Source organism: Buteo buteo, chromosome 8 (assembly GCF_964188355.1).
Source record: "Buteo buteo chromosome 8, bButBut1.hap1.1, whole genome shotgun sequence".
NCBI classification, from domain to species: domain Eukaryota; kingdom Metazoa; phylum Chordata; class Aves; order Accipitriformes; family Accipitridae; genus Buteo; species Buteo buteo.
Genome location: NC_134178.1, coordinates 45,058,727 through 45,084,885, shown reverse-complemented (window position 1 = coordinate 45,084,885; position 26,159 = coordinate 45,058,727). Strand labels below are relative to the sequence as shown.

At 45.8% G+C, this 26,159-nt stretch overlaps 2 protein-coding genes across 24 annotated transcripts in view; one reads left to right on the top strand and one right to left on the bottom strand.

The window, feature by feature from the left end:
- Window positions 1–11,359, top strand: part of USF3 (upstream transcription factor family member 3) — a 28,002-nt gene extending 16,643 nt beyond the window's left edge. For all 7 annotated transcript variants that reach the window (XM_075034419.1, XM_075034420.1, XM_075034424.1 and 4 more), the window contains 3 exons: window positions 1,648–1,730; window positions 3,236–3,332; window positions 4,462–11,359. In XM_075034419.1, the coding sequence (XP_074890520.1) occupies window positions 1,648–1,730; window positions 3,236–3,332; window positions 4,462–10,922 (6,641 nt within the window). In that variant the 3' untranslated portion in view covers window positions 10,923–11,359. The remainder of the gene's footprint in view (window positions 1–1,647; window positions 1,731–3,235; window positions 3,333–4,461) is intronic.
- The window catches only part of SIDT1 (SID1 transmembrane family member 1), a 55,830-nt gene continuing 39,656 nt past the window's right edge, over window positions 9,986–26,159 (bottom strand). For 7 of the 17 annotated variants that reach the window (XM_075034438.1, XM_075034427.1, XM_075034446.1 and 4 more), the window contains 2 exons: window positions 20,142–26,096; window positions 16,535–17,077 (listed from right to left, as the gene is read on the bottom strand). In XM_075034438.1, the coding sequence (XP_074890539.1) occupies window positions 26,034–26,096 (63 nt within the window). In that variant the 3' untranslated portion in view covers window positions 16,535–17,077; window positions 20,142–26,033. Of the gene's footprint in view, window positions 10,122–10,149; window positions 10,264–15,667; window positions 16,328–16,534; window positions 17,078–17,831; window positions 19,070–20,141; window positions 26,097–26,159 lie in introns of those variants that run through there. The other 10 variants (XM_075034434.1, XM_075034436.1, XM_075034428.1 and 7 more) reach the window with 10 other exon arrangements.

The window sequence follows — 26,159 nt, the reverse complement described above, 5'->3', positions numbered from 1 at the left end:
TGTGAAGGCTGTGGAATATAGTGCTTGTCAGGCTGTGCCCAGGTTGTGGCCAATTTCTTAAGGATTAAGAAGTATCAGGAAATAGTCTTACCAAGTTTACTGCTAAGATTGCAGCAGTTCCTGTTTTACATGCCCATAGCTTTCCAAAGTCTTCATCTACTGGGCTGAACTCTGCAAGATGTGGGGACAAGCTCCCTTCAGCCCTGTAGCTTGCTTAGTCATTAATATCTGACAAGCTGAGTAGAGCGTGGAAAATCTTATCAAAACAAAGGAATAGCACTACACTAACTGTAATAACCACTGTGATACCTGTATGTATTAGTAAGATACATAAAAAATTAAGTCCCAAGGATCACGTGTTTTAAAGTTTATACAGCTGCTCTGATTTATATGGTAAATTTCTTGCAGAAGAGACTTTGTCTTTCTGTGTTTAGTGTATTTAGGCCTGTCTCTGTCAACACCATCAGTCTGTCCTGAAATACAAAAAATAATTTAGTAGTTTGAGAAATGTAGATTGAAGTGACAGACTACTGAAATAAAATTCCTTAAATTAGATCCGTATATCCTTTGTAAAGGAGCACAATCACCTGCGGATCACTGTGTGTTCCTGTGTGCCACCAAAAGCAGCCCAGCTGCACAAACCACTCAGCACAGTGAACAAACAATATGTTGATTTGAATCTTGACAAAGCCACGACAGAATTTTTTTTCAGGCTCTTTGGGAAAAAGGCATTTAATAGTTTTAGTTTGCATAGAACACCAAAACATTTCAGTCAAAAAAATAGCTACATGAGAGTGAACTATTTTTGAAAGAAGCTGACTGGTGGGTGGAAAACGGAGATCAATACTGTCTGAAAAAACCATGCCCAAAGGTATTTACACTGCTAGACTTGTAGTGTAGACCCTTTGCGCCAATGTTTAGGCCTCATGAAGAGGTAAATGATGTCACTAGAGGACTGTAAATGAAGCATTTTCTGACCTTCTCCAAAATAGGTAATTCACTGGAAATACTGTTCATTCAATATTTTCTTTACTCCCAGTCATAATTAGACCTTGTGGAACAGTTACACCTTTGAACATAAAAAAGTGTAACTGATAGTCCATATACCTAGAGCTTCAGCTATATTCAGTGTTGGCTGTTCCACCAATATAAATTTAAAATTAAGAATGAAAACTGGTAAAATCTAATTTATTTCTCTTTTGGTGCTAAACTTGACATTAGTATTTAAGAGATACATATTTCCTTCCCAAATCTGAAACTGACTCTTTCCGTAATCTTGGTTCATTTGCTTTCTGTATGCCTAAATTTAATCAATCTGCCTTGTGAAGAGAGTGTCATAAAACTCAGCTAGAAAGCATTATCAAAACACGAATTCTGAGTTGCAGTAACTCCTCTTTTCCACAAAGGGGTCCAGAACACCCCCACCTTTTAAAGATATTGCTGTGTATGTTACAGCTCTTGGTTCCACTGAGTATTAATTCAGTAACTCAGGTTTACTTTAGAGGAATTTTTTCCTCTCTCAAGTTACTAAGGGATCCAATACATCATGAAATAATGTCTTTATAAGCCCTTACGTTGGTACTAGTTGTGCTGCTGTTGTGCTGACTTGCCCAACCAGATGACACGCCACATATTATTTTTGCTTAGTGGAGAGACATCGAAAGAAGAAGATTAATGCTGGGATAAACAGAATTGGAGAACTCATTCCCTGCTCTCCGGCACTTAAGCAGGTGAGTGTCTATTCAGAGGTTCATACAAGTTTCCTATAAAATGCTTGTGTGTTTGCTTGTCTGTAGAAGTATAAATACTTATTTTGCTGTTTGTTTTAGGAAGAAGGCAGAACTGTCTGAATTAATATGCTTGAAAATATTACTAGTTATCAGGGCCACATGAATGTAATTACACAGATTTTGAGCTTTTTATCTGAAAGTGTGGCGTATGACTGCTAAAGGAATGAAATGGTACGAGTTGGACATGTGACTGATTTTCTCCTCGATTCACACATACGGTATTTTTGAGCAGGTATAAGCTAGATTAATTTGCTCATAGCAATTTGGTCAGCTTGCTGATGTCTGCCTGTGCCTTTGACTCACAGCTTCCTAAAGTTGTTGTTTAGGGTGCCTGAATGTTCATGAAAACAGAAGGTAAAAATCCTGTCTCGGCTGCTGCCTGCCCTGTTGCGTTGAGCGGGTAGATAGCTGTTCACCCTCTCCTCTGTAGGAGGGGTAGCAGGCTAGGCAAAATTAGGTTGGATCTGGCCAGTGGGTTGCTGGTTATGTCGTGCAACTCCTGTTTGTCAAATCACTTTCTACTGATGCTGTTTAATGTAGTCTGTATGATGCCTGAGTGGGGAAAGCTATAGGTCAAGCAAGATCATTTTTCAGGTCATTCTCCAATCCCTTCTCAGCCCTTTGCTGGTGATCACTTAATGTCCTAAAGATGTAAATAAAATGGCATGCGTGCTTATTTTTGTCATCTTTCATATCATGGGACAAAAGCAAGTCAGAAAGTGAAATAATAATAGTCATTTAAGACACTGTCCTTGTGAAATATGAAGCAAGACAAATGGTTTGAAGTTGATGCACAGAAGCATCTTTTTCAAGACAGGGCAATCTACCGCAGAGGCTGCTCCTACAGAACAGTAGAAGAAGAAATTAAGAATTGAACAAGAGGTTTTGCAGGCAGAATAAGCACAGTTTCATAAAAGGAAGATGGTGGAGGGGTTATGGCACACTTTCTCTTCCCATATTCTCTAGCATGTTACTTTCAAAATTATGCATACACCTCCCTGGATAATTGTTCCATGTTTGTTTCTTTCCTAATAAAATATTTACAAGGCAGTATCCTGGAGGTTTCATGTGATGTATATGTTTATTAGGCTGCTCAGCAAGAAATTATGCTTGCTGTTCGGGTTTCATGGCCTTAGTATCTAGCTTCAGGCATCGGAAAATGTCAGCTGCAGCACTGAAAATGTTATTCTGTAAAAACTCGTGGCATTTTAGGGTCAATATCACTCATGAAACCTGTGGTTCATCTAAAAAAAACCCAAAAAACCTACACACACAAAAAAACCAAACCAAAACAAAAAAAACCCCACCCAACAATATTCAGAGAATCATTCAGGTTAGTACATTTTTAAGGTAGAGACCTCTTAGAGCAAGTGCAATCTCATCATTAATGGATCTACCAATGATAGACCTTTCTCCTAATTTTATATATATGTTTTCTTTTAAAGAGCAAGAACATGATCCTGGATCAGGCCTTTAAGTATATAACAGAAATGAAAAGACAGAATGATGAACTCCTGTTAAATGGAGGGAACAATGAACAGGGTAAGTACAGATGCTGCTGGAGGCTCTAGAATTTCTGTCACTTGCTTCCGCTGTGTCTGTTAGTACTGACTGACAACAAAGCCTGGATTGACAAACTTGGGAATCCGAAAACATTATGCACATACAGGAAAAGTAGAGCTGCTTATATTGAAACAAGAAGCCAAGAGAATGCCCAAGTGTTCTTGCACATAGTTATGAGATAATGAAGCAATCGCATTGTGATGCAAAGTAATTACAGAGCTTATAGGTGATGCGACACAATTTAATAGATTCCGTCCTGATTTATTCTACTGTAGTGACCAGAATGATTTCTGACAAACTTCAGTGTTTGATTTTTTTCATTGAAAACACAGTTTCCTTCATGCATAGAGCTTTTTTTTTTTCCTTTCAAATGCTGCAGTGATAACAGCCTATTTTATAAAAATATAATGCATCATATAAGATCTTCTTGAATAGATGCATAAAAATACAGTGATGGAGGTATGACAGAAATACTCTCAGAGCTAATGTTGCGGTTTGTGATTTTTATTTCTACCCATAGAATGGAATTCTAAATAGTTTATTTTTATCTTGTTGCTGTAATTGGGTTTGAAAAACCTAGGTGATTTTCCTAGTTAGGTGAGCCGTCTCCAAGTGTATTGCCATTTTTTGTGGCTTTACATAAGTGCTTTGTATTTAATTTTGCATATAATTTTTAGATGTAATGAAACTTAATTGTCCTGGAAAGCCATGAGATTATCAATTAAATAAAAACAGTTTTAGTCTTTGCAAAGGAGCAGGGAAAAGAAAAAGATAAATTAATATGCTTGTATTTCCTCCAGTAATTTAACAGTTTGATTGGTGTTCAGTTTCATCTAAGTTAGCCCTGATGGTTTTTCTAACTAAATAATTTGACATATCCTGCTTTTGGTAACAGAATAGTCTGTGAAGTTCATTCACTTTCCTGCTTAGTAGAGAGGCTTATCAGGAGGAGAGTCTTCAGTTATGTTACATTAACCATTTTAAGAGAGCATACATTATTAACAATTTATTTCAATACTGTGTAGTATTTACTCTCCAAGTCATGTAGGAACATTACCTAGTATTTGCGCTGGTGCCGATGTAATGGAGTGCTCTCACTGTTTTGTAGCTGAAGAGATAAAAAAACTCCGGAAACAGTTGGATGAACTGCAAAAGGAAAACGGGAGATACATCGAACTACTGAAAGCAAATGATATTTGCCTCTATGATGACCCTACAATCCACTGGAAGGGAAATCTCAAGAATGCAAAAGTCTCGGTTGTTATTCCCAGTGATCAGGTTCAGAAGAACATCATTGTCTATTCAAATGGGAGTCAACCCAACGGAAATAACCAGGGAGCATCTGTCCAGGGAATAACGTTTAATGTTGGTCATAATTTACAAAAGCAAACCGCCAATGTTGTGCCAGTCCAGAGAACTTGCAACCTAGTGACTCCTGTGACGATTTCTGGTATTTACCCCACAGAAAACAAGCCATGGTCGCAAACTACAGTTTCTCCGCTGGCATCCGCTCAGACAGCTCCATCAGGAAATGTTTCCACCCCGGAGAATGAGCGAGGCGTGCTTGCTGCTGCTACTGCCAGCTCGCAGAGCGCATCTCGATCCGGAACAGAACAGGAACTGCAGTGTTCTTCAAATAATGCACCACAGAATGATCAAAATCTCCCCAAAAGGAAAAGCGATGATGAGGGCACTAAATTAACAAAGAAAACACTCCTGCAGGGAATCAGACTTCCTTCCAGTGCCTCCACGGAAGCCTCCCAAGTTCAACAGGTGAATGCAACTTGCTCAAATACACACAGTTTGAGGAGTGACCTTCAGGAAAGCTGTGTCATTTCGACCACAGACACAGCTTGTGTGCCATCTGTGAGACTGTCTACTGCAGAGAGTTTTTCCTCTGTAAATGTCCTCAAAAGTACAGACTTAGTAAGTAGTGCTGGAATGCCTGTGTCTTCTGCAGCAGAAGGAGTTAAGGCTGTGACGGCAGTAAGCACTCTGCCTGCCAGTCCCTTAGAGAACTGCTGGACTTTTTCAGGCTCTTCAGGTGTTGGCACTTCAGACTTGAAAAATATGAGTAGCCTTACACGGATGCCTTCAGCTGGAAACACACAGACCACGTGGACAACTTTGCAGCTAGCGGGAAATACTGTTCAGCCACTAAGCCAAACGCCATCCGGTATAATGACTGCACTATTAAACGAGCCAGTTAATGGTGCTGGTACTGTATCTTCTGCTCATAGCAGGCCTTTGACTACAAGTATCAGTTTGAATACTTCTCTGCCGGGGGATGGCCAGGCAGCTGAACAGATTGTGGTTACCTTACCCTCCTGCCCACCCTTACCTATGCAGCCATTAATCAGCCAGCCACAGGTTAAAACTCAGGCTGCAGGAAATATCCTTCCATTAAATTCAGCTATGCAGGTGATTCAGATGGCTCAGCCAGTCGCGTCCGCTGTTACAGGAACACCAGCTAACCAGAACGTCATCATTCTCCAGCCTCCAAACCCCGCTCCGTGCCCTCCGATTGTGAGAGCAGAAGTTCCCAGCCAGAATGTCAGTCAGCAAATTGTAATTATACAAGCTGCTAATCAGAATCCTCTTCCCCTCCTCTCCGCTCAGCCTTCTGCTTCTGTAAGAGTTCCCATGAATGGGCCGACTGCAATCGCGAACTCTAGCAGCTCCGTACAAAATGCCTCTCTTCCACAGACTTTCGGAGGGAAACACCTTGTCCATATATTACCGAGACCATCTTCTTTGACATCTTCTAGCTCTACGCAAACGTTTTCAGTTACAATGTCCAATCAACAGCATCCTCAAACTATCTCATTAAACGGGCAGCTTTTTGCATTGCAGCCTGTGATGTCTTCATCTGGAGCTTCAAATCAAGCCCCTATGCAAATTATTCAACCCACCACCAGCGAAGATCCAAATACCAATGTTGCCCTCAATACATTTGGTGCTTTAGCTAACCTCAATCAAAGCATATCGCAAATGGCTGGACAGAGCTGCTTACACTTGTCTCTCAGCCACCCTACCAATCCCACAACTGTCAATAACCAGATTGCCACAGTTAACTGTGTGTCGTTACCAACTTCTGTGGCATCGTCAGTACCTGCGGAGGTTTCAGTATTAACTAGTGCATCTAATTCAATAAATGCTTCCCCCAAAAAAGCGGCTGCTGGCTTGCCATCCAATGCAAAATCAAAAAGGACAAATAAAAAGCCAAGTACAAAGAAACACCAGGCAGTCAACAGTAAAGTGTCCTGCCCAGCAGTTCCTTGCAAAGACGCAGGGAAGGCGGACTGTCCTCCCGTGGAAGCGGTGGCAAAGCATTCAAGCGGCGAGGGGCTGCTTGAAAACGCTCCAGCAGTACCGCAAGCTTTAATGACGTCGCAGGCGAGCAGTGTGGCAGCATCGAGTGGCATCAATGCTTCTGACTGTCATCCCAAAGAGACTGCGAGCTCTGAACAGGCAGCCAAAACCTGCTCCGTCCCCGAACCGAGCTCAGCAGAGGCACCCGCTTCCTCGCCGCTGGCGTCCGTGGTGTCAGAGCAGCCGGCGCTCGTCCCGCCGACTGCCAAAGATGCTGCTCCTCACCAGCAGGCCCGTGGGTCTCAGAATCGTCCACCAACTGGCCCTGCCTTGTCAGAATCTCCCAAACCCTGTGAACCCCCCGGCACCTTAACGTCCTCTCGTACCGAAGCACATGTGACACATTCTCAGGTTGCTGGGATGTCAGCAGCACAGAGCAGCACAGCAGGTCATGCTTCCAAGGCAGGAACGATTTCGGAGTCCTGCAATGTTGCGCAGGATTCCTCAGTGGTAATGCAAGATGCGGACTTGTTAGAAGGACAGGGTCTAACCAAAATGCTGTCTGATCTCACAAAAGAAAGAACAGCTGTGGAAAAAACCTCTTCGTTTACCGTTCAGGGGGAGCATTCTAATTTTCCCATGGAAAACTCTAAATCAGCAGAATCAAATGTTGATTTGCCTGAGAAGCAGGAACTCTTGCTAATGAACACGGAAGGTGATACTCTCTCCCAGCATCACTCCTGCATTTCCGATCAGGAAGTAGTCAGTGCTTCCCTTATCACTAGCAGGCAGGCAGACTCCCCGATGTCAACTAGCTCTGGCAGCAGTCGAGGATTCTCAGTTGCATCTATGTTGCCAGATACCACCAGAGAAGACGTTACTAGCAGCACCTCAACCAGTACCTGTAACAGCTGCACATTTTCAGAACAGACCGACATTGTAGCTCTTGCAGCGAGAGCTATTTTTGACCAGGAAAACCTTGAGAAAGGTGGAGGAGGAATACAGGTTAACATGAGGGATGCCATCTCTAAGTCAACTGAGGTTGCACCTTTGGAGAGAGAGCAACAGCCTTTTAAACCTCAACCCGTGAAAGAAAACAATGCAGGGCCATTGGAAGCGGCACCAAACAAATTCAGTGCTCAAGATACAGTACAGACAAACGTCGATAGACAGGTTGAAAAGCCAAGCTGCTCTGTAGGAGGCGCGGAAACCTCAAACACTTCTTTGCAGATTTCTGCTTCCCAGTCACCAAGCATAACCAGTTTAAGTGTGAATAATCTAATACACCAGAGTCGCATTGTCCATCCCCTTGTGAGCTGCTCGAGTTTATCCCAGTCTTCAGAGCCAGCAAGTGTCCCTGCAACGGTGAGCCTCTCCCTCCCATCTAGCACGTACGTCAATCAGTCTCCGGGACCCGCTATGATGAGTGAATATGCTCAGGAACAACTGAATGCTATTAGGGCAAGCACCATGCAGGCTCCCCAGCTGCAGGAATCACACTTAAAGCAGCAAAATCACGAAGGTCGCAAAGACTCTGCCAAGCGGGCTGTTCAAGATGACCTTCTGCTTTCTACGGCAAAGAGGCAAAAGCAGTGCCAGACAACGCCCATAAGGCTCGAAGGGATGGCGCTGATGAACCGAACACCGGAGAGTATTGCTGATCAAACACAGATGCTAGTCAATCAGATTCCTCCTAATTCATCCAATTCAGTGGCATCAGTGAGCAATCAAGGGCACACTGATGGCCTCAATAGGTTATTCCCATCCAACAGCAATTTTGTAACGCCAGCTTTGAGACAAACTGAAGTTCAGTGCGGTTCTCAGCCCTCAATTTCAGAGCAGCAAGGCCAGGCAGGGCAGCACTTGCAGCCGATTCAACATGTTCCTGCTCCGGGCATATCTCACCTTCACAGTAATCATCCATACCTAAAGCAGCAGCAGGCTGGTCAGTTAAGAGAAAGGCACCACTTGTATCAGCTGCAGCACCACGTCACTCATGGGGAAAACTCAGTCCACTCTCAACCCCACAGTGTCCACCAACAGCGAACAATACAGCAGGAGGTGCAGATGCAAAAGAAACGAAATCTCATCCAGGGAACACAAGCCACACAACTTTCTCTACAGCAAAAACACCACGGAAGTGATCAAACACGGCAAAAAGGTGGTCAGCCTCACCCTCACCACCAGCAAATGCAGCAGCAGATGCAGCAGCACTTTGGAGCTTCCCAGCCTGAAAAGAACTGTGAAAATCCTGCAACAAGCAGAAACCATCATAACCACCCTCAGAGCCATATAAATCAGGATATTATGCATCAACAGCAGCAAGATGTTAGCAGCAGACAGCAAGGTTCAGCTTCTGAACACGTGTCAGGGCACAATCAGATGCAGAGACTTATGACCTCAAGGGGCTTAGAGCAACAAATGGTGTCCCAGGCAAGTATCGTAACCAGACCCTCAGATATGACATGCACCCCTCATAGGCAGGAAAGAAATAGAGTTTCCAGCTACTCTGCTGAGGCGCTCATTGGGAAGACTCCCTCTAATTCGGAACAGAGAATAGGAATATCTCTCCAAGGCCCTAGGGTTTCTGACCAGCTTGAAATGAGAAGCTATCTTGATGTTCCTAGAAATAAAGGGTTGGTGATTCATAATATGCAGGGCCGCTTATCTGTCGACCATACAGTTGGCTCAGATGTGCAGCGGCTTTCTGATTGTCAAACATTCAAGCCAGCTGGACCCAATCAGCAACCGACGGGCAATTTTGATGTACAGGCTTCGAGGAACAGCGAAATTGGTAATTCTGTGTCATCCCTCAGGGGCATGCAGTCGCAAGCGTTTCGAATTGGTCAAAATACTGGGCCATCCGTAGAGAGACAGAAGAGATTGCCCTACCAGCCAGTACAGGGTATTCCAACAGGAAATGCCCTGCCATCAAGGGAAAATGAAAACACGTGCCACCAAAGTTTTATGCAGAGTTTACTTGCCCCTCACCTTGGAGATCAAGTTAGTGGAAGCCAAAGATCAATCCCAGAACATCAGAGGAACACGCAGTGCGGCGCCTCCTCCACAATTGAATACAACTGTCCCCCAGCACGGGAGAGCGTCCACATCCGAAGAGATGGTGACGGCCAGAGTAGGGAGAGCTGTGACATGTCTATTGGTGCAATTAACACAAGGAACAGTTCTTTGAATATTCCTTTTTCGAGTTCTTCTTCCTCGGGAGATATTCAGGGTCGCAACACGAGCCCAAACATCTCTGTGCAGAAGTCCAATCCCATGAGGATGACGGACAGTCATGGAACCAAGAGCCACATGAATACGCCTGTTTCTAGCAACATGCATGGAGTCGTGAGGCCAACTCACCCTCACCCTGCAGTTTCTCACGGAAATGGTGAGCAAGGGCAACCTTCTGTTCGTCAGCCAAATTCTTCAGTTACTCAGCGGTCGAGGCATCCTCTGCAAGATAATGGAGGTTCTAAAATACGTCAGCCTGAAAGGAACCGATCCGGAAATCAAAGACATGGAAACGTCTTTGACCCTAGTCTTCCCCATCTTCCCCTGTCTACCAGCGGCAGTATGATCCTTGGGCGCCAGCAGTCTGCGATAGAAAAAAGAGGAAGCATTGTCCGATTTATGTCTGATGGCCCTCAAGTGTCTAACGATAATGCGGCCCCTGACCAACATACTCTCTCTCAGAATTTTGGATTCCCTTTTATTCCAGAGGGTGGCATGAATCCACCGATAAATGCCAACGCCTCTTTCATCCCACCAGTCACTCAGCCTAGTGCCACTCGAACGCCAGCTCTAATCCCGGTCGATCCTCAGAATACGCTGCCATCCTTCTACCCGCCTTACTCGCCTGCCCACCCTACCCTTTCCAACGACATTTCTATCCCTTACTTTCCCAATCAAATGTTTCCTAACCCAAGCACGGAGAAGCCGAGTAGTGGAAGTTTAAACAATCGATTTGGATCCATTTTGTCTCCTCCCAGGCCTGTTGGTTTTGCTCAGCCAAGTTTTCCTTTGCTTCCGGATATGCCGCCAATGCACATGACCAACACATCGCACTTATCCAATTTTAACTTAACATCTTTGTTTCCAGAAATAGCTACAGCTCTTCCTCCAGATGGTTCAGCAATGTCGCCTTTGCTCTCCATTGCAAACACATCTGCTTCCGATTCTTCCAAGCAGTCCTCAAACCGACCTGCCCACAATATAAGCCATATTCTAGGTCACGACTGCAGCTCAGCTGTATGAAAACTGATAGACTGACTTCTAGACTGATGCGCTGTTTATATATTTAAGAAGAAAAAAGTGGATCTTACTGGCGTCCCTGAAGAGACCATTCATAGCATCACTGTTTGTTTGCCTAAATGTATGTATATGGGTACTTTCCGTATTTATATACACACTGTATTTCCATCCACCTTACTAACTTTAAAGCACCAGTGCCTATAGCAATGCTTACTTACTAGTAAACAGTAAGGATGCAACATTGAGAGCTGTGCAAATACTGGTTGTTGATTTTCCAACAATCAAGTTTGATGTCCGATTGTTCCAGGGTAAGGGCCACCCTCAGTAATACGTGGATGTAAAGAAAGGAGTGAGAGCATCCGTATGGGAGACAGGAAATAAACGCTACAGATTTTTGTTTCATTTCTGGTGCGTTTTCCTGAAACCACAGATGAACTTGAAGTGGCTTGGGTTTCTCTTTTTCCTTTGTAAAATATCTTCAGGAGCCTCAACACAAGTCAAGTCTGTGTTAACACAGCATTAATTGATAAAGGCATTTGTTGTGCAGCTTTTGTCTGTTTGAAGCTTGTCACATGCACTTGACTTAAGGCTGACTTTACCTGGCAAAAATGACTATGTGTTTCCATGGTCAGCAATTAAAAATACTGGTTCAGAAAATTCAGATTTCTTTAACCCATGACTTACTGTTTCTAAGAAGAATTTTGTTTGGATCTGTTTTAACAATGGCTTCCGTTACTGCTGAACGTGGTCAACATTTTAATGTAGCTTACGACTCTTTCTGGTGCAGTCAGCGGAGACAGCAGTCCTATTTGTTGCCATTTCATTGTTCGTATGCTGCAAGTTACCTCAGGGTGGGTTTTGTACCTTGTTTAGCACCTTCTTAATGTCTTCTTTTTTTTTTTTTCCCCCCCCTCTCCTTTTCTTTGGCCCACGCTCAAACACCAGCTTTCTGGTTTCTGAGTGACAGCCTTTTGTTGTACCAGGCAGCACATGGGAGGAGAACTGAGCCTGTGGCATCCTGCAAAATGAGCAGGGAACCCTGGGGGCATAGTTTTTACTAAACGTTGCTGACAGGATCGGGGCCCGCGTTAATATCAGTACTCTGCACTTGAATGCACCTTTTGTCTAAACCCGTATGATTGTGGCAGAAGGAGGAACGTGAACGTGTCAAGACTGAAACGCTGCGTAAGGGGAAAGGGGAAGACGTTGTGATTTGAGCACCACGAGGAAGGCGGATGCGCTTGTATGTGCGTGAGAGATGGAGTGAATGTGTGTGCGCTGGCTGAGCCTCCAGTACTTTCACAAATTTTGGTCCCGTTTCTTTTAAAGGAAAGGGAAGAGCTAGGTAAATTTTATTTATTTAATGGCTCTACAGTGTGCTTTTTCTTCAAACAAGGCAGAAATATTTGTCTTTTTTATTTTTATGTGCTTAGAAATACCATTCTGGTTTTGGTTCTTCAACTAACAGAGTAACTTCAGGTTTCCTTTTATGCAGTCCTCCCCCTACCAGCCAGGGAGTGCCAAAAACTGTTCCGGCGCCTCTTCTCTGGGCAGAGCAAGCTTGAAACACTTGTGTGTTGCCCACCAGTGCGTCGTCTTGCTGCTCCTGGGACCTGTCACAGATTCTTCCCCAATGCCTCTTCTGGGGGGGTGTGGGGAGGAGCAGACTCCCTGGGATTTTTTTAGGGATTTTTTTTTTTTTTTTTTTTTTTAATTTGAAAGGTAGAAAGAAAGATATTCCTCCATCTCCAAGAACAGGACCCACAAAGAGGGACCTGAAAGGCTTTTCCACAGCTTGACTGCCCAGGCCTCGTTTTTGCTAAGTCCTTTTACACCGATCCAGGAAAATAAAGAGGGTTTAGCATAAAAAATAATTGGGCTGTGTCTGTAGTCCATCTTGACAGTGTCTCTGCTCTGCGGTCTGATATTTTTCTGCAAAGTTAAGTGAAACGGTTCTGATTCTGATTGGGAATCACTTTTTAATTCAGATGGAGCTTATCTTAGGACACTAAGTCTAAGTGGTGCATCAGTTCTCTGTGTTTCTTAACAATAATAGATTGAATATTTAATTCACTTCACAGCAAGGCATCTTGTCTTGAGTTTGACTGTGAAATGGGCCGCCAAGTGTAGTTACTGACCGAGTGGCAGCAACTGGCCTGTGCAGAGCCAGGAGGGTTAGGAATGACGGTCAGTCCTCAACGTCAAATTGATCTCCCTAACTCGGTAGATCCCTCAGGTGGTGAAATGAGTTCCGTAACGATGAGTGGCTCCATGGGTTACGGATGATAAAGACAGGGGTGTTGAAGCAGCAGCTGCACTGTGCATTACATACTCTAGACCTTTAGGAGGGAAGCAAAACCACCATTCTTGGTCTCTTTAAATGGCATTGTGTGTGCAATGGTGTATTTGGCTTTCGGGACAAAGTAGTGAAGAATTAAGCCCTGGCTTTCAGACCTTTTATATAAAGAAGTTAGTCCTGCTCGTCATTCCAGGCATTCACATAGTACCGCATTAGTTTCCTCTGCTGGGAAATCTAAGCTACTTCATGATGTCTTTGAAAACAGGAGTGAGCTTGTAAACTGACACAGACCAGTTGCAACAGCTGAACGTTCACAAGTCCATGGGGACAGATGGGATTTATCCCAGAGTACTGAAGGAGCTAGGGGATGTTATGGCAAGACCCCTCTCGATCATCTACCAAAGGTCTTGGGAGTCTGGGGAGGTCCCTGCTGACTGGAAGCTCACCAGTGTTATTCCAATTTACAAGAAGGATGTGAGGAAAGAGCCCAGGGAGCTACAGACCTGTTAGTCTAACCTCAGTTCCTGGAGAAATTATGGAGAAGATTATACTGGGTACTATCGAAAGGCATTTAAAGAACAATGCAATCATCAGGCACAGTCAACATGGGTTCACAAAGGGAAAGTCCTGTTTAATTCATTTGATATCCTTCTGTGTTAGGGTCACCCGCCCAATGGATGAAGGGAAGGTGGTGGACGTAGTTTTTTCTGGATTTTAGTAAGGCTTTTGATACTGTCCCTCAGAGCATCCTTCTGGACAAGCTGTCCAGCTGTGGGATGAGCAGGTTGACGGTGTGCTGGGTGAAGAACTGACTGAAGGGCAGAGCTCAAGGGGTTGTAGTGAACGGGGCTACGTCTGGCTGGTGACCGGTCACCAGCGGTGTTCCTCAGGGTTCAATTCTAGGGCCAGTTCTGTTCAATGTATTTATCACCATTCTGGATGCAGGAGTTGAACGCACCATTAGCAAGTTTGCTGATGATACCAAACTGGGAGATGCTATTGACTCTCTGGAGGGACAAGAGGCCTCGCAGAGGGATCTAGATAGATTGGAGCATTGGGCTGTCATTAACAGAATGAAATTTAACAAGTCCAAATGCCGGATTCTGCAGCTGGGATGGTGTGACGCTGGGCACAAGTGTAAATTGGGAGAGGAGTGGCTGGAGAGCAGCTCTGCAGAAAGGGATCTGGGGGGGGCTGGTCGACAGCGGGCTCAATGCGAGCCAGCAGCGTGTGCCCTGGGAGCCAAAAGGGCAACCTGCACCCTGGGGGGCATCAACCACAGCCTGACCAGCCGCTCCAGAGGGGACGATCCCGCTGTATGCGGCGTTGGTGCGGCCTCACCTTGAGTGCTGTGTGCCGTTCTGGGCCCCACAATTTAAGAAGGACATGAAGGTCCTTGAATGCGTCCAGAGGAGGGCAACAAAGCTGGTGAGAGGGCTGGAAGGCATGTCCTCTGAGGAGCAGCTGAGGACTCTGGGCTTGTCGAGTTTGGAGGAGAGGAGGCTGAGGGGCGACTTCATCACTCCCTACAGTTCCTGAGGAGGGGGAGTGGAGAGGGAGGTGCGGAGCTCTTCTCCCTGGGATCCGGGGGTAGGACGCGTGGGAATGGTTCAAGGCTGCGCCGGGGAAGGTTTGGCCTGGACATCAGGAAGCATTTCTGTACCGAGAGGGTGGTCAGACACTGGAACAGGCTTCCTAGAGAGGTGGTCGATGCCCCGAGCCTGTCAGTGTTTGGGAGGCATTTGGACAATGCTCTTAACAACACACTTTAACTCTTGGTCAGTCCTGAAGTGGTCAGGCAGTTGGATTAGATGATCGTTGTAGGTCCCTCCCAACTGGAATAGTCTATTTTGTTCTGTTCTATTCTATATATTTATTTCATATTGATTTCACTGTTAATTTCACTGGTGTTATATCAAGGTTAAATGCGATCCTGAGTATTCACAGTAGAACGTCAGCTGTGATTTTGGCATTATTTTTTTTTTAAATGTTTTACCTCATTTTTCTGAAGAGGCAGTAACTGTGTCAGTAACTTTCACGTGCCCCTTTTCTGTTTACAAAGACAACCAAGAATAGCAACCTTGTTCACAGGATACCTGTAGCACAGGTAATCACAGCACAGGCATTTTAGTCATACAAAGACTATTGCGATTTTGCAGGTACTGCACAGTTTTGCAGTATGTGGCTCAAGAGTAATTACCATGTGACCGTCAGTCTTCTCTAGATGCTTGTACCTCGCATTGTTGTGACAGGGCACAGCGATTCCTGCATTAATTGCCACACCACTTTGTCATCCTTCTCAGGACTTTTTCTGAAATCTGCCGCAACCAGGATGGAGAAATACCATTTCATTACCCTCCTTGAACACGGCAATTTCTGTTGAAGTTCAGCCACATACAAGTGTGAGTCTTTTTATGTGCCATAAGTGATACTAAATGATCCTGTGGCGTTGGTGTGAGATCAGGAAGGCTGCTGTGAAAAGAAAGGTAGGCAGATGTATCTGCTAGAGCTTCATATAAATGCACTTGTCCAAATTCTGTTGTTTACACTTCTGACTGGCTTTTTAGATCAATTAATTGAAGAAAAATTGGCTCTGTTGTGCAGTCTTTTGGTCTAATTGACTGTCCAAGATGGTCTTTGAATGCTGAATCTGGGCAGGTCCCCTGACTTAAGAGCAGCTTGTGGGTTTGCCACAGATTTCAGCTTCTTGCATGTTCATGCTTATATGCCTTTAGGCAGAACAGTGGATGGACTGGATATTTCACATCAAAAGAGGGGAAATTAGATGTTAAGTAATTTTGGTTAGTTTTTAGTTATGAAGTTGTTTTGGTTTTCCTCTTGGTAAACTAATCACCCCTGCTGTTCCACATGGACCAGGCTTCTTGCGTTTAGTTTTGTAGGTCAGTTTGTGCCACTGACAGGTCTGTGTTTCAGCTTCTGACCGCTGGCTCTTTCCCAGGGCTTTGGGCTCTGCTCTCAGGAAGAGGAACGATTGCATTGTCTTTGCCATTCTTTCTTTTCTTTCTTTTTTCTTTTATTTTTCCTTTTCCCTACCATTGAAGCTGTTGTGTTTAGTTATCAGGTTGATAAGACTTTAAGGAAGGCTCACCTTCAGTACATGTTTTTTGGGGGAGGAAAAAAAAAAGTTTGAAAAAGGAGCTGTTTTACTTGTTATAATAACAATTTGACAAACAAATACATTTTCTTCATCAAACATCTATGACAGCAACAATTTGTTATCTTTTCCTCCTAAAAATTACCTAGCAATTAACAGTTCTTTTGTTTTTCAAGATATATTTGGAAAATATTTTGTGGTTTTGATTGCAATTTGTTATGTAGAGAATGGCATTTTCTCTTCCATAATACCTTTTTGAAGGTTACTTACACTAAGTGGGGGTTTTGTTTTGGCTTTGAAGAAAGGAAAAATACCCAGTACTGCTTAATTTATAGCAAAATAAGCAGCCAAAGGGAAAGGTTCAGCACTACCTCTAGGGTGGGACTGCCACAGCTGACAAGCGCTGTGGAGCTGTGGCTTTCAGCTTGGCCTAAGTGACTTCTGACAATAGCAACTGGTGTAGGGCTGGGCTGCACCCATGTCTCTGTAGTCCTTGATTAATCCCTTAAGAAGCCTAGAAGAGTAAGAGCAGAGTCAGACTAAGTTGAAAGCAGGTAATAAAACAGTAACATATTAACACTTATATACCTTTTCATTGAGAGAAAGGACCTCATTTAAGAACAGCTAAGGAAACCGAGAACTGAAGTGATTTGAGCTGGTGGCTGAGCCTTACTGGAATGTGTTTTCTAGCTCCTGCTTCCTGCTCCAGTCACGATGCTGCTGCCCAGGTGGAAGAGCACCTCTCTGAAAAAAAAAAAAATACATGCTGTGCTAGTACAGAGCCTCCTGAATTTTGCACAGATTTCCTACTGCACTTTAAAGCTGTGCTGCTGCTGCTGTGGTTGGTGACTGTAGTGCTGTTGCAGGAAACAGATCGTGTCAGGGCAACTGCAGAGGGCATTGCTGGAGAAAAGGGGTCATTTTGTTATTTCTGATCTCCTGTTCTCTTCTTACCTTACGCAGAGGTACTCGTGCAGCCCTGGCTCAAGGACTTGGTCACAAACTCACGCTGTTTCTGGATGACTGAGCGTAGGCAGCTGGGCTAAGAGCTGTGATGTTTTGCTATTCCCCAAATAAGTTTCATGCTCATCACTTTCTTAATGATCTCACTTTGACTGGAAAGACAGAGTAGCTTTGAATCTATTTATACCAAATCTGTCAAAATTTGTGTTGTTTTCTGATACAGCGATATAAGGAGCTCCATTCTTTATCATCACCTAACCTAAGTGGTCTACTACTGCTGTTCCCTTCTCCCGCTGTCACTGATCCAGCACGGGTAGCAGCCACATGGACAGGAGCGCCAGTGCAGACACAGGTTTGCATGTGAGGGTGTTTTTGACCTCCTACTGCCTCTGCGATCCCTAGAGTAAATCTAAAACCTCAGAGCACCAACACTTTATTCCCACTAGTTATACTGAGAGCAAGTTATTCTGTGAACTGGTGAAAGATTTAGCAGAGGGTTTTGGTCATGACAATACCAAACGAGCCCTGCTTCGTTACACAGAAGCCATTTATTATTTGCTGATACCAGTTTTTATGAGATAAATTTAAAGAAAAAAAGCATTTCTTTCTGCCTCACCAAAAGTATTTTTACAAGTAGGTTTCCAAGTTTGCAATATGCGCTGCTGTTTCAGCAATCACAAATATGAAACAACCAAGCCCCCGTTCTTGCCTGCTCACTGTGAGAAGGGCAGCAAGTACAGATTTTGCCACAGGAGATTAATCAAAGATGCTGTTGCCCTCCATGGTGTAAATTATTTATATTCAGTCCAGAGTTTTCTGCTGTGCTTCTGTTTTATACAGCTGTAAATTACTTGGATACAGCCTCGGTGGAAAGTCCTTACTATTTTGTAATGGAAAAAAGGAACTCTGCAGTAGAAATCTATAATGAATGAACAGGAACATCATCTTCCAATTGTAAATAAGATCTTGTTCTGTTTATTTTGACATCTTTTTACAAATGTGTTGCATTCAGGTGTAAATATCCCAAACCATGATCTTGTTCAGAGTTCTGAGATTTCTATTGTTAAATGTAATACTTTGTTTAATAGTTGTAATAATTATTTGTATAGATATGAACATGATAGTATTTTATTAAAAAAAACAAAAATGCTCTTTGAATACTGTATTCTTGTTGGTACAACTTCTTTCCCCATAAAAGCCACGCATTTCACTCTTCAGGATAGGTGAAAATAAAAGCTTTTTTTTTTTTTTGAGACTGGGAATTTACAGTCATAGTTCTCCACTGATGTGTATTCACTGCATCTGTGTATGTATATTCTCCACATATGCATGTGCAAAGCATTTGACACTGTCCCACACAACCTCCTTGTCTCTAAATTGGAGAGATATGGATTTGACAGATGGACCACTTGGCAGATAAGGTATTGGCTAGATGGTTGCACTCAGAGTTGTGGTCAACAGCTCAATGTCCAAGTGGAGAGCAGGGACAAGTGGTGTTCCTCAGGGGTCAGTACTAGGACCAGTGCTGTTTAACATCTTTGTTGGCAACATGGACAGTGGGATCAAGTGCACCCTCAGCAAGTTTGCTGACAACACCAAGCGGTGGTACGGTCGACACGCTGGAGGGAAGAGATGCCATCCAGAGGGACCTTGAGAGGTGGGCCTGTGCAAACCTCATGAAGTTGAACAAGGCCAAGTAGGAGGTCCTGCACATGGGTCAGGGCAATCCCAAGCACAGATACAGGCTGGGCGATGAGTGGATTGAGAGCAGTCCTGCAGAGAAGGACTTGGGGTTGGTGATTGGGAGCTCAACATGATCCAGCAACATGTGCTTGCAGCCTAGAAAGCCTGGCAGTGTTCAAGGGCAGGTTGGAGGGGGCTTTGAGCAGCCTGGTCTAGTGGAAGGTGTCCCTGCCCATGGCAAGGGGGTGGAACTAGATGATCTTTAAGGTCCCTTCCAACCCAAACCATTCTATGATATAGACCAGAGTTATGCACCACTTTATCTGGATATATAACACTGCATAATCCAGAAGAAACATAAACTGATAATGAAGTATCTAAATAATGCGTGGCAGGTGCTGTCCCTACCCAGATGACAGTGATCACTGTGTTAAGATACAACATCAGCTTTATAAAATGCTGCTCATCACGCACTGCCGTAGTGGTTGTAAAGTGCTCTACGATAGTTCCTTTGTCACAGTTTGAATCTAAAGGATGTGGTTTGAATGAGACAGGTGCAGAGAGGCTGCAAAGTAAGTAAAGGCTCTGTGGGAGGCTGCATAATACAGGAGGAGTTGACAGAATTGCTAGGAAACAATTGCTTTCAGGGGCTCCACAATGCCTTGCTTGTAAACCTCAAAATTCTGGTGGACAGGGAAGATGCCCTCATGGATTTTTTTTTTTTTTTAATTAAAATTTAGTATTAAGACAAATTAGCTGCTATTTTGTTACTTCAGCAACAGCCAGTATCTATAGTTTAACGAGGAGGCTGTGTTCAGAGATCACTGTAGTTCAGAACATCAAGACAACATGCGCAGGACTAAGGACAGTCTCCGAGCAGTCATAGTAACCTACTCTCAGCCCAATTTCCCTGCCTTGAGAGGGCAGCTCAGGCCCGAGAGCTGGCAGGCAGGGCTAGTTAACCGCCCCAAACACTACCCACGAGCAACAGCCCCAGCTTCAGTGTCAGAGTTGTGCCAGCACACTGCATAAAGGTGAAGTTTCCTGCTGTAGAGACCTGCTATCATAGTAGAGAGGAGGGGAAACGGGACACAAGGCATCTGAATACCTTCTGATGCCCTGACCGCTGGCTAACTACAGCAGACGCGGGTGCGGTGCTTACCTGTGGAGATGGAGCAGGGCTGCTGGCGCAGTTTCCACCGAGGCCCCAGCAGCGCACTGGGGGAGTGAGGGTCCCGCTTGTCCTCCATGCTGAAAGCTGCTGGGGGCCCTCGGGTCTGCTGGGCTCATACAAACGCTTGGTGCGGCCACAGGCGCATGTATGTGAGGGAAACCACATACAAAAAAAACAAGTGAAACTGGCTCAAAGTGTTTTTCCCCCATCTTAAGCTAGAGGTGGAGCATACCCTCAGGCAGCATACTTCAGTCTCAAATACAGCCTGTTCACGTCATGGATAAACTCAGTATCTCCCTGTTGCTGTCATTGCTCACTTCCCCCCACCAAAGACCCTTTTGCTCAGTGTTAAGTACTGCTGTTTTAATAGGCACAAAATCTACATTTAGCTGTGGACAAGTTAACATTTCTCCTAAAACTGTGCCTTCACATTTTAAAACACAGCATACTCCCCCTGCCTTGGCTGCTCTTCTACCATCCCAGAGGTTTTGGTGGTAGCTGTAACACTGTCAGCTCACAAGATCCTAATACCTTCCCTAAACTGTGAGGGGGTTTTATTATTGTTATACAAAAGTTTGAGTTGTACCAGACAGAACAACTTTACCTATGTTTCCTGACACCTTCGGGTGCCCGGGCGCTGTGTGAAGAGAAGAGCACAGCAGAGGCAAGAGGCAGATCATGTTGCAACTGGGGAAGGTAGAGCAGAGCCTGCCTGGCAGCAGCTTTCTGGCCCTGCAGAACTGCTTGACCCAGCCACAGCCCTGCACCAGCTTTTACCTGGGAAAAATGTGGGAATGGGGAGGGCATTGCAGGAGGTAACGCAACAATTATACAAAGCTGAGTGTTGGTAGCTCTTTTGCTTATAAAAACAGCAAATATATTTCATGACATGGCAAATAAGCCTGAGTATTTAATGACTAACTGTGGAAAGCTTAGGGCGGATATTCCCAGGCAGGTACAGCTTCCACGACATACAGTTACTCTGGCAGCCGCCACTTCCAGCCAGGCCAGTTCCTGCTTCCTTCAAGCCCCTCGACCCCTGCAGTGAGCCACTTAAACCCACTGAGGGGGTTCACCAGAAAACTGAACCATTTGCTTCCCTTTCAAGAGTTGTTACAGCAGTTTGTGCTGAGCGTAGGAGGGATGAGCACCTGATGGGGGAAGCAGGGACCCCGCTACTGGCCCATGGGCAGCAGAAGGGCCCCCACCTCCTAACACAACCCACACATCAGCTGCTTTGCTTTTCTCCCCCCACACCTCCAACTAACACTGTGACACCTGCAGATCAGGTGCTGCATAGCCGAGCTTGATGAGGACAGCTGGGAGACACAGAGCTGCCCAGGTGCCCAGCCAGACATCTCACCAGCCAGAACCATCGAGATACCCCTGCAGCCACAGCATCAGGCTGAGCCGTGCGGCCGCTGGGTGGGAGAATTGAAGTACGAACAGAAAACAGCAGGCAGAGCAAAGCTAAGAGGAAATTTTAAAAATTGATGCATCAAGCTGGAGGCACAGAAGCAGCAGGGAAACGATTCCAACCCTTCCTCCCGCCTCTTAGGCTTGAGGTGCCTTTCCTTGTATTTAATTTAATTCTCATGTTTTTCTGGTTGTTCTGTGCTGTTCTCCAGCCTCTCTCTCCCGCACTGCTACCACCTTGCCATTTGCATATTGTGCTCATCTCTGCTTAGCTCAGCGAGCACATATGTTGCTCTCCTACCTCCAGTCTTCCAACTGCTGTTCAACATTAAGTTTTTTTCCTGACATTCCTATTTAGAGGAAATAACCACCTTCCTGGCTAGAAACAAATACAAGCTTGGAACAAGGTCTGAAACTACAGACTATGGAAGACACAGGGAGAAGGAATATTCTTTTATGAAAATGTGTGTCCAAAAGTGGACAAATTTGGGGGCACACAAGCCCTTCTTCAGTCTGCCACAGAAGCGATATTCTATTCCTACTACCCCAACACCTCGTCCTATGTCCTTGACTTCTGTGCACCACAAAATACATCAAAAGCAGAACATACTTGTACAAGAGGAAAAGCTGCTCACACCTTTCTCCACACCTAAACACAGGGTAAGGGCAGTCCTGCAAGGCGAAAGCCCATCCTGCACCTGACTAAGCAGGGGTATGAAGGCAGCACAGTGAGAAAAGAAGACTTCAGGTTAGACTCACAAATGGCAGGATCCAACACCGGATCCTCCAAGTCTCACCCCCCCCCCCCCAAATACCTGCTTGTACACCAGTTCTGATGATCTGCCAAGATCAACGGGTTTTTTGAACTAGTGTTCCTCTTCTCCCTGTCTCTCTGGCTTAAGGGGACTGAGGGAGGCAGCATTTGCTAATTCTAGTAAGAAACCACACTGGAGTCTCAGGCCAGACTTGCCCACTTCATGTAAAAATATTCAGTGGGCTCTGGAATGCTTTACATAGTGCAGTTGCAGCTGCAAGGTGTGATTGCAGCATGGACACCAGAGAAACCAGGCAGTTGAAAGACTGAAGGCTAGTGAAGTTCCTACAGCATGCAGATGCTCCAACTGTTGAGCCTCAGGCAACAGCAGGGCAGTATCTCCACTTCAAGCACCTTTAATCACCCCAGCACAGCCTCCCACCTTGACAAGCTCCCACCTTAGACAAGATTTACACAGCTCCCTCCCAGAGGAGCAAGGTTCAAGTAGAGGTTTCTTTCAGTTTAGCACTGCGTGGGAGTTCGTGCTCAACCTGCTGGTGCTGGCAGGCTGTGTTCAAACCCCACACGTCCCCAGCACCCAGGGATTTATCCTGCCCACCGGAGCGCTGCTGTCCTGTGAGCACATCCCCGCACAAAGCCTTGTAACCCACCCTGAAGGCACAAACAGGGCTCAACCTGAACTTTTCCAGGCACTTGCTAGAGCAAGATATTGTACATGCAAGGCCCATAATGAGGACTCCATCAGGAAATTTTCTCCCCTTCTGCTGCTGCTGCCTCCCCCAGTCCTGGCCCCAAAGCACTGCCCCATTGCTCCCTAGCTCACCCAGCAGCAAATGATGTGACCATTACACATCACCTCCCAACAGATCTACTGCTGCAGCTCTTCATGCAGCTTCCAGGTGCCACCATGCAGCAGGGCTCTGTGCAGCTGTGCCCCAGACCTCAGCTCCTGCTGCCAAGGCCAGAACTAGAGAAGCAGAGAGAAGGGAGGGAATGGATGGTGCTGGCAGCAGGGCTGTCACTGCATGTTACCACCTGCCATCCAAGTAGAGCTCTCTGGAAAGAGCACATCCTGCACGCCCCAGGTATTATTACAACAAATTTTGGTTTCACTGATCAGAGAATTGGAAGTACAGCACCTGGGGACCTACAGTAGCCTTTGCATTCGCAGGGAGAGGGACAGGGCAGCACAGAGTACATGTTGCAAAAAAGCTCTCAGGTCAAACATTCATATACCTCTGGGTACAGAAACCCAGGCGACTCCATCTGCACAGACAAAGCACCACAGCCCCACCAGGAGTCCCTGACGGGGGTGGTTCAGTCTCGCTGCACTCGGCAGTAAGGATCTGGGGAGGTTTTTTGCACCTCAGACTTCCTGGCAGTCTTTCCTTATGAGAAGAAAAAGGAAGCTGCAGGCAAGCCTATGTCGCTAATATTGGAATCTGCCATTTTAGACACACCAAGAACATATGGCAAGGCTGCAGGGTGGCTGAATGGAAAACGTGGACTATCCTCAGCTTGATACTCCTCTGCTGGTGCTACTCCGACAAAAGCAAGTGTCATCTCCTTCCCTGCAGCCCATGGTGACACTGTTAAGGAAGAGAAGCTCATGCTTCACAACAAGCCTGAGAGACCTACCCCTATTTCAAACACGAAACATTCACAACTCCATCTGCATGGCAAACCTGCAAGTCAAGCCCAAAGCGCTGTAATACAACACAGCACACAGAGACCACTGCCACCTTCTGCATGTTCTGGCACACCCTGTCTGAAACGCAGCTACATCTCCGGAGCAGTGCAGCTCTGCTCAGGAAGATAGCGGCTGGCAGCCTCTTGTGTCATTCCTCCTCCACTCTGCCGAAGGGGCTACAGTGACAAACAACAGTGTCTGTTCTTTACTCTATTTAGCCTCACAAAGGCAATTTGGTTAAGAGAACAAGCAAGTCATCTGCACCTATGCTCAGGAAACTGTTTGCAAGGGTCCTAAGGATGACAGCTGCTGGCACCCCTCTGCCCCAAGTGCTCTCTGCTGCTGCTGAGAGCTGGAGCAAGAAGAATTCCAATCAACCTGCAAAGCAGGGAACTAGGAACATTCATTTTATTGACCATCTTGACAAACTCCAACTTAGAAAAAATAAAAACCAGGTAGTTTAAAACCTTAAAAGCTAGGAGATACAGGCTTCTTGGAGTAGAAAATTACCATAGTCATCTGCTTTGGTAAGCACAAGTGAAATGGAGCCTTTGCATCACTGAGTACATGCACATACATCAACGGAAAAGTGCTCAGACAATGACAAGAATAAGGACAGCAGGCCTCAAAGAATACTTTTTAATTCAAAATTAGCAAAACAGGTCACATTTTTAGATGCAAGGCCTGAAATAATTCACACCTTATTCTTGTTTTTTTAAATAACTAAGAATTCAGGAAGAATGCAGAAGCCATTTAAAAACTTGTTTCAGATGCAGAAAAGTTGGAGAGGAAAAAAGTTTGGTCCAGATCTTTAGCTGAAGAGCTCAGCCCCAACCGCCCAAAACCTCCTCCACACTCCCAGCCTATAAGGAAGCCCGTTTTGCCAAGTTTCCCCAAAGCAAGCTTGTGGGAGGAGAAAGTCTGAGGTTGCTGGACAGCCTCCCCTCCCCACCTTGCCCCTTTAGGAAGGCCACGCAGCAGGATCCAAGGAGCTGCCAAGGAGCTGCCAAGGAGCTGCCAAGGAGCTGCCAAGGAGCTGCCAAGGAGCTGCCAAGGAGCTGCCAAGGAGCTGCCAAGGAGCTGCCAAGGAGCTGCCAAGGAGCTGCCAAGGAGCTGCCAAGGAGCTGCCAAGGAGCTGCCAAGGAGCTGCCCAGCATGCAAGACTGCGGCTTCGCCGCACCATCTCTCTTACGGTCACTTGAGGACAGCACTTCTGGTGCTGTGAAAGAGACCATCACACTGACAAGTGCCTCTGTAGGAGTCACCGGAGTGAAGTGAGGCTGTTCAATATGAGTAAGTGAGAGGCTGCAAGGGCAAGGCGGGAGGTTCTGCCTCTGGTAGAGCACTCATGGGCAGCTCTAGTCCACCATTTCCCCTCCAACACTGCAGTCTCTTGTTACCATGGCTCCCCACCAGCTACAGGAGGAGGGAGCCTCTCCGACAAAAAAGAGAAAACAGTCCCCTACTTCCACCTCAGTTTGGAGTCCTTTGCTCCCTCAGCGGCTGCAGGACAGGAACCAAATTCTCTCCCGGTGCTGCCAAAGGGACTCTCCGAGGGCAGCAGCCTGCAGGGTACAGGTGCCAGTTGCAGATGCAGGAGGAGCTGCATTACACTTGTCAAGCCTGCTCACTGGAGAGGAAGCGGAGCACATCAGCAGGGAGGAAGGGAAGCAAAGGTCTCAAACACACCTCCCGTTTCCTCCCTCTTCACTGGCTCCAGCACCCACTGCACCTACAAGCTGGAGGGCTGGGCACTGTCCTCGGCCCCTGGGTCATGCCTGCCCCAGAGGATGCGGTAGGAAAGCAGCAAGTGTTGTCTTCCCTCCCGGTCCCGCCTCAGTTACCGCAGCACCCCTTCGTGCTTGCTGTGGGATCTGGCTCCCCTGCTCCCACGGGGTTGTTGGCCATGGAAGCAGGCTCATTCCCCACAGACACCAGTTGGCCTGGTGCCTTTGGCTGAGCAGTTTGGGACGTCCCTGCGCCCCTGTCCCCTGAGGGCTCAGAACACTGGGATCTTGTCCCTGCGCACCACGTCCAGGTCATCATCCAGGGTCAGCAGGACCTGAGGAGGAAAGTGCGAGGCAGCTTCAGGTCTTGCTGGCCAGCCCATGGCTGGGCAGAATGA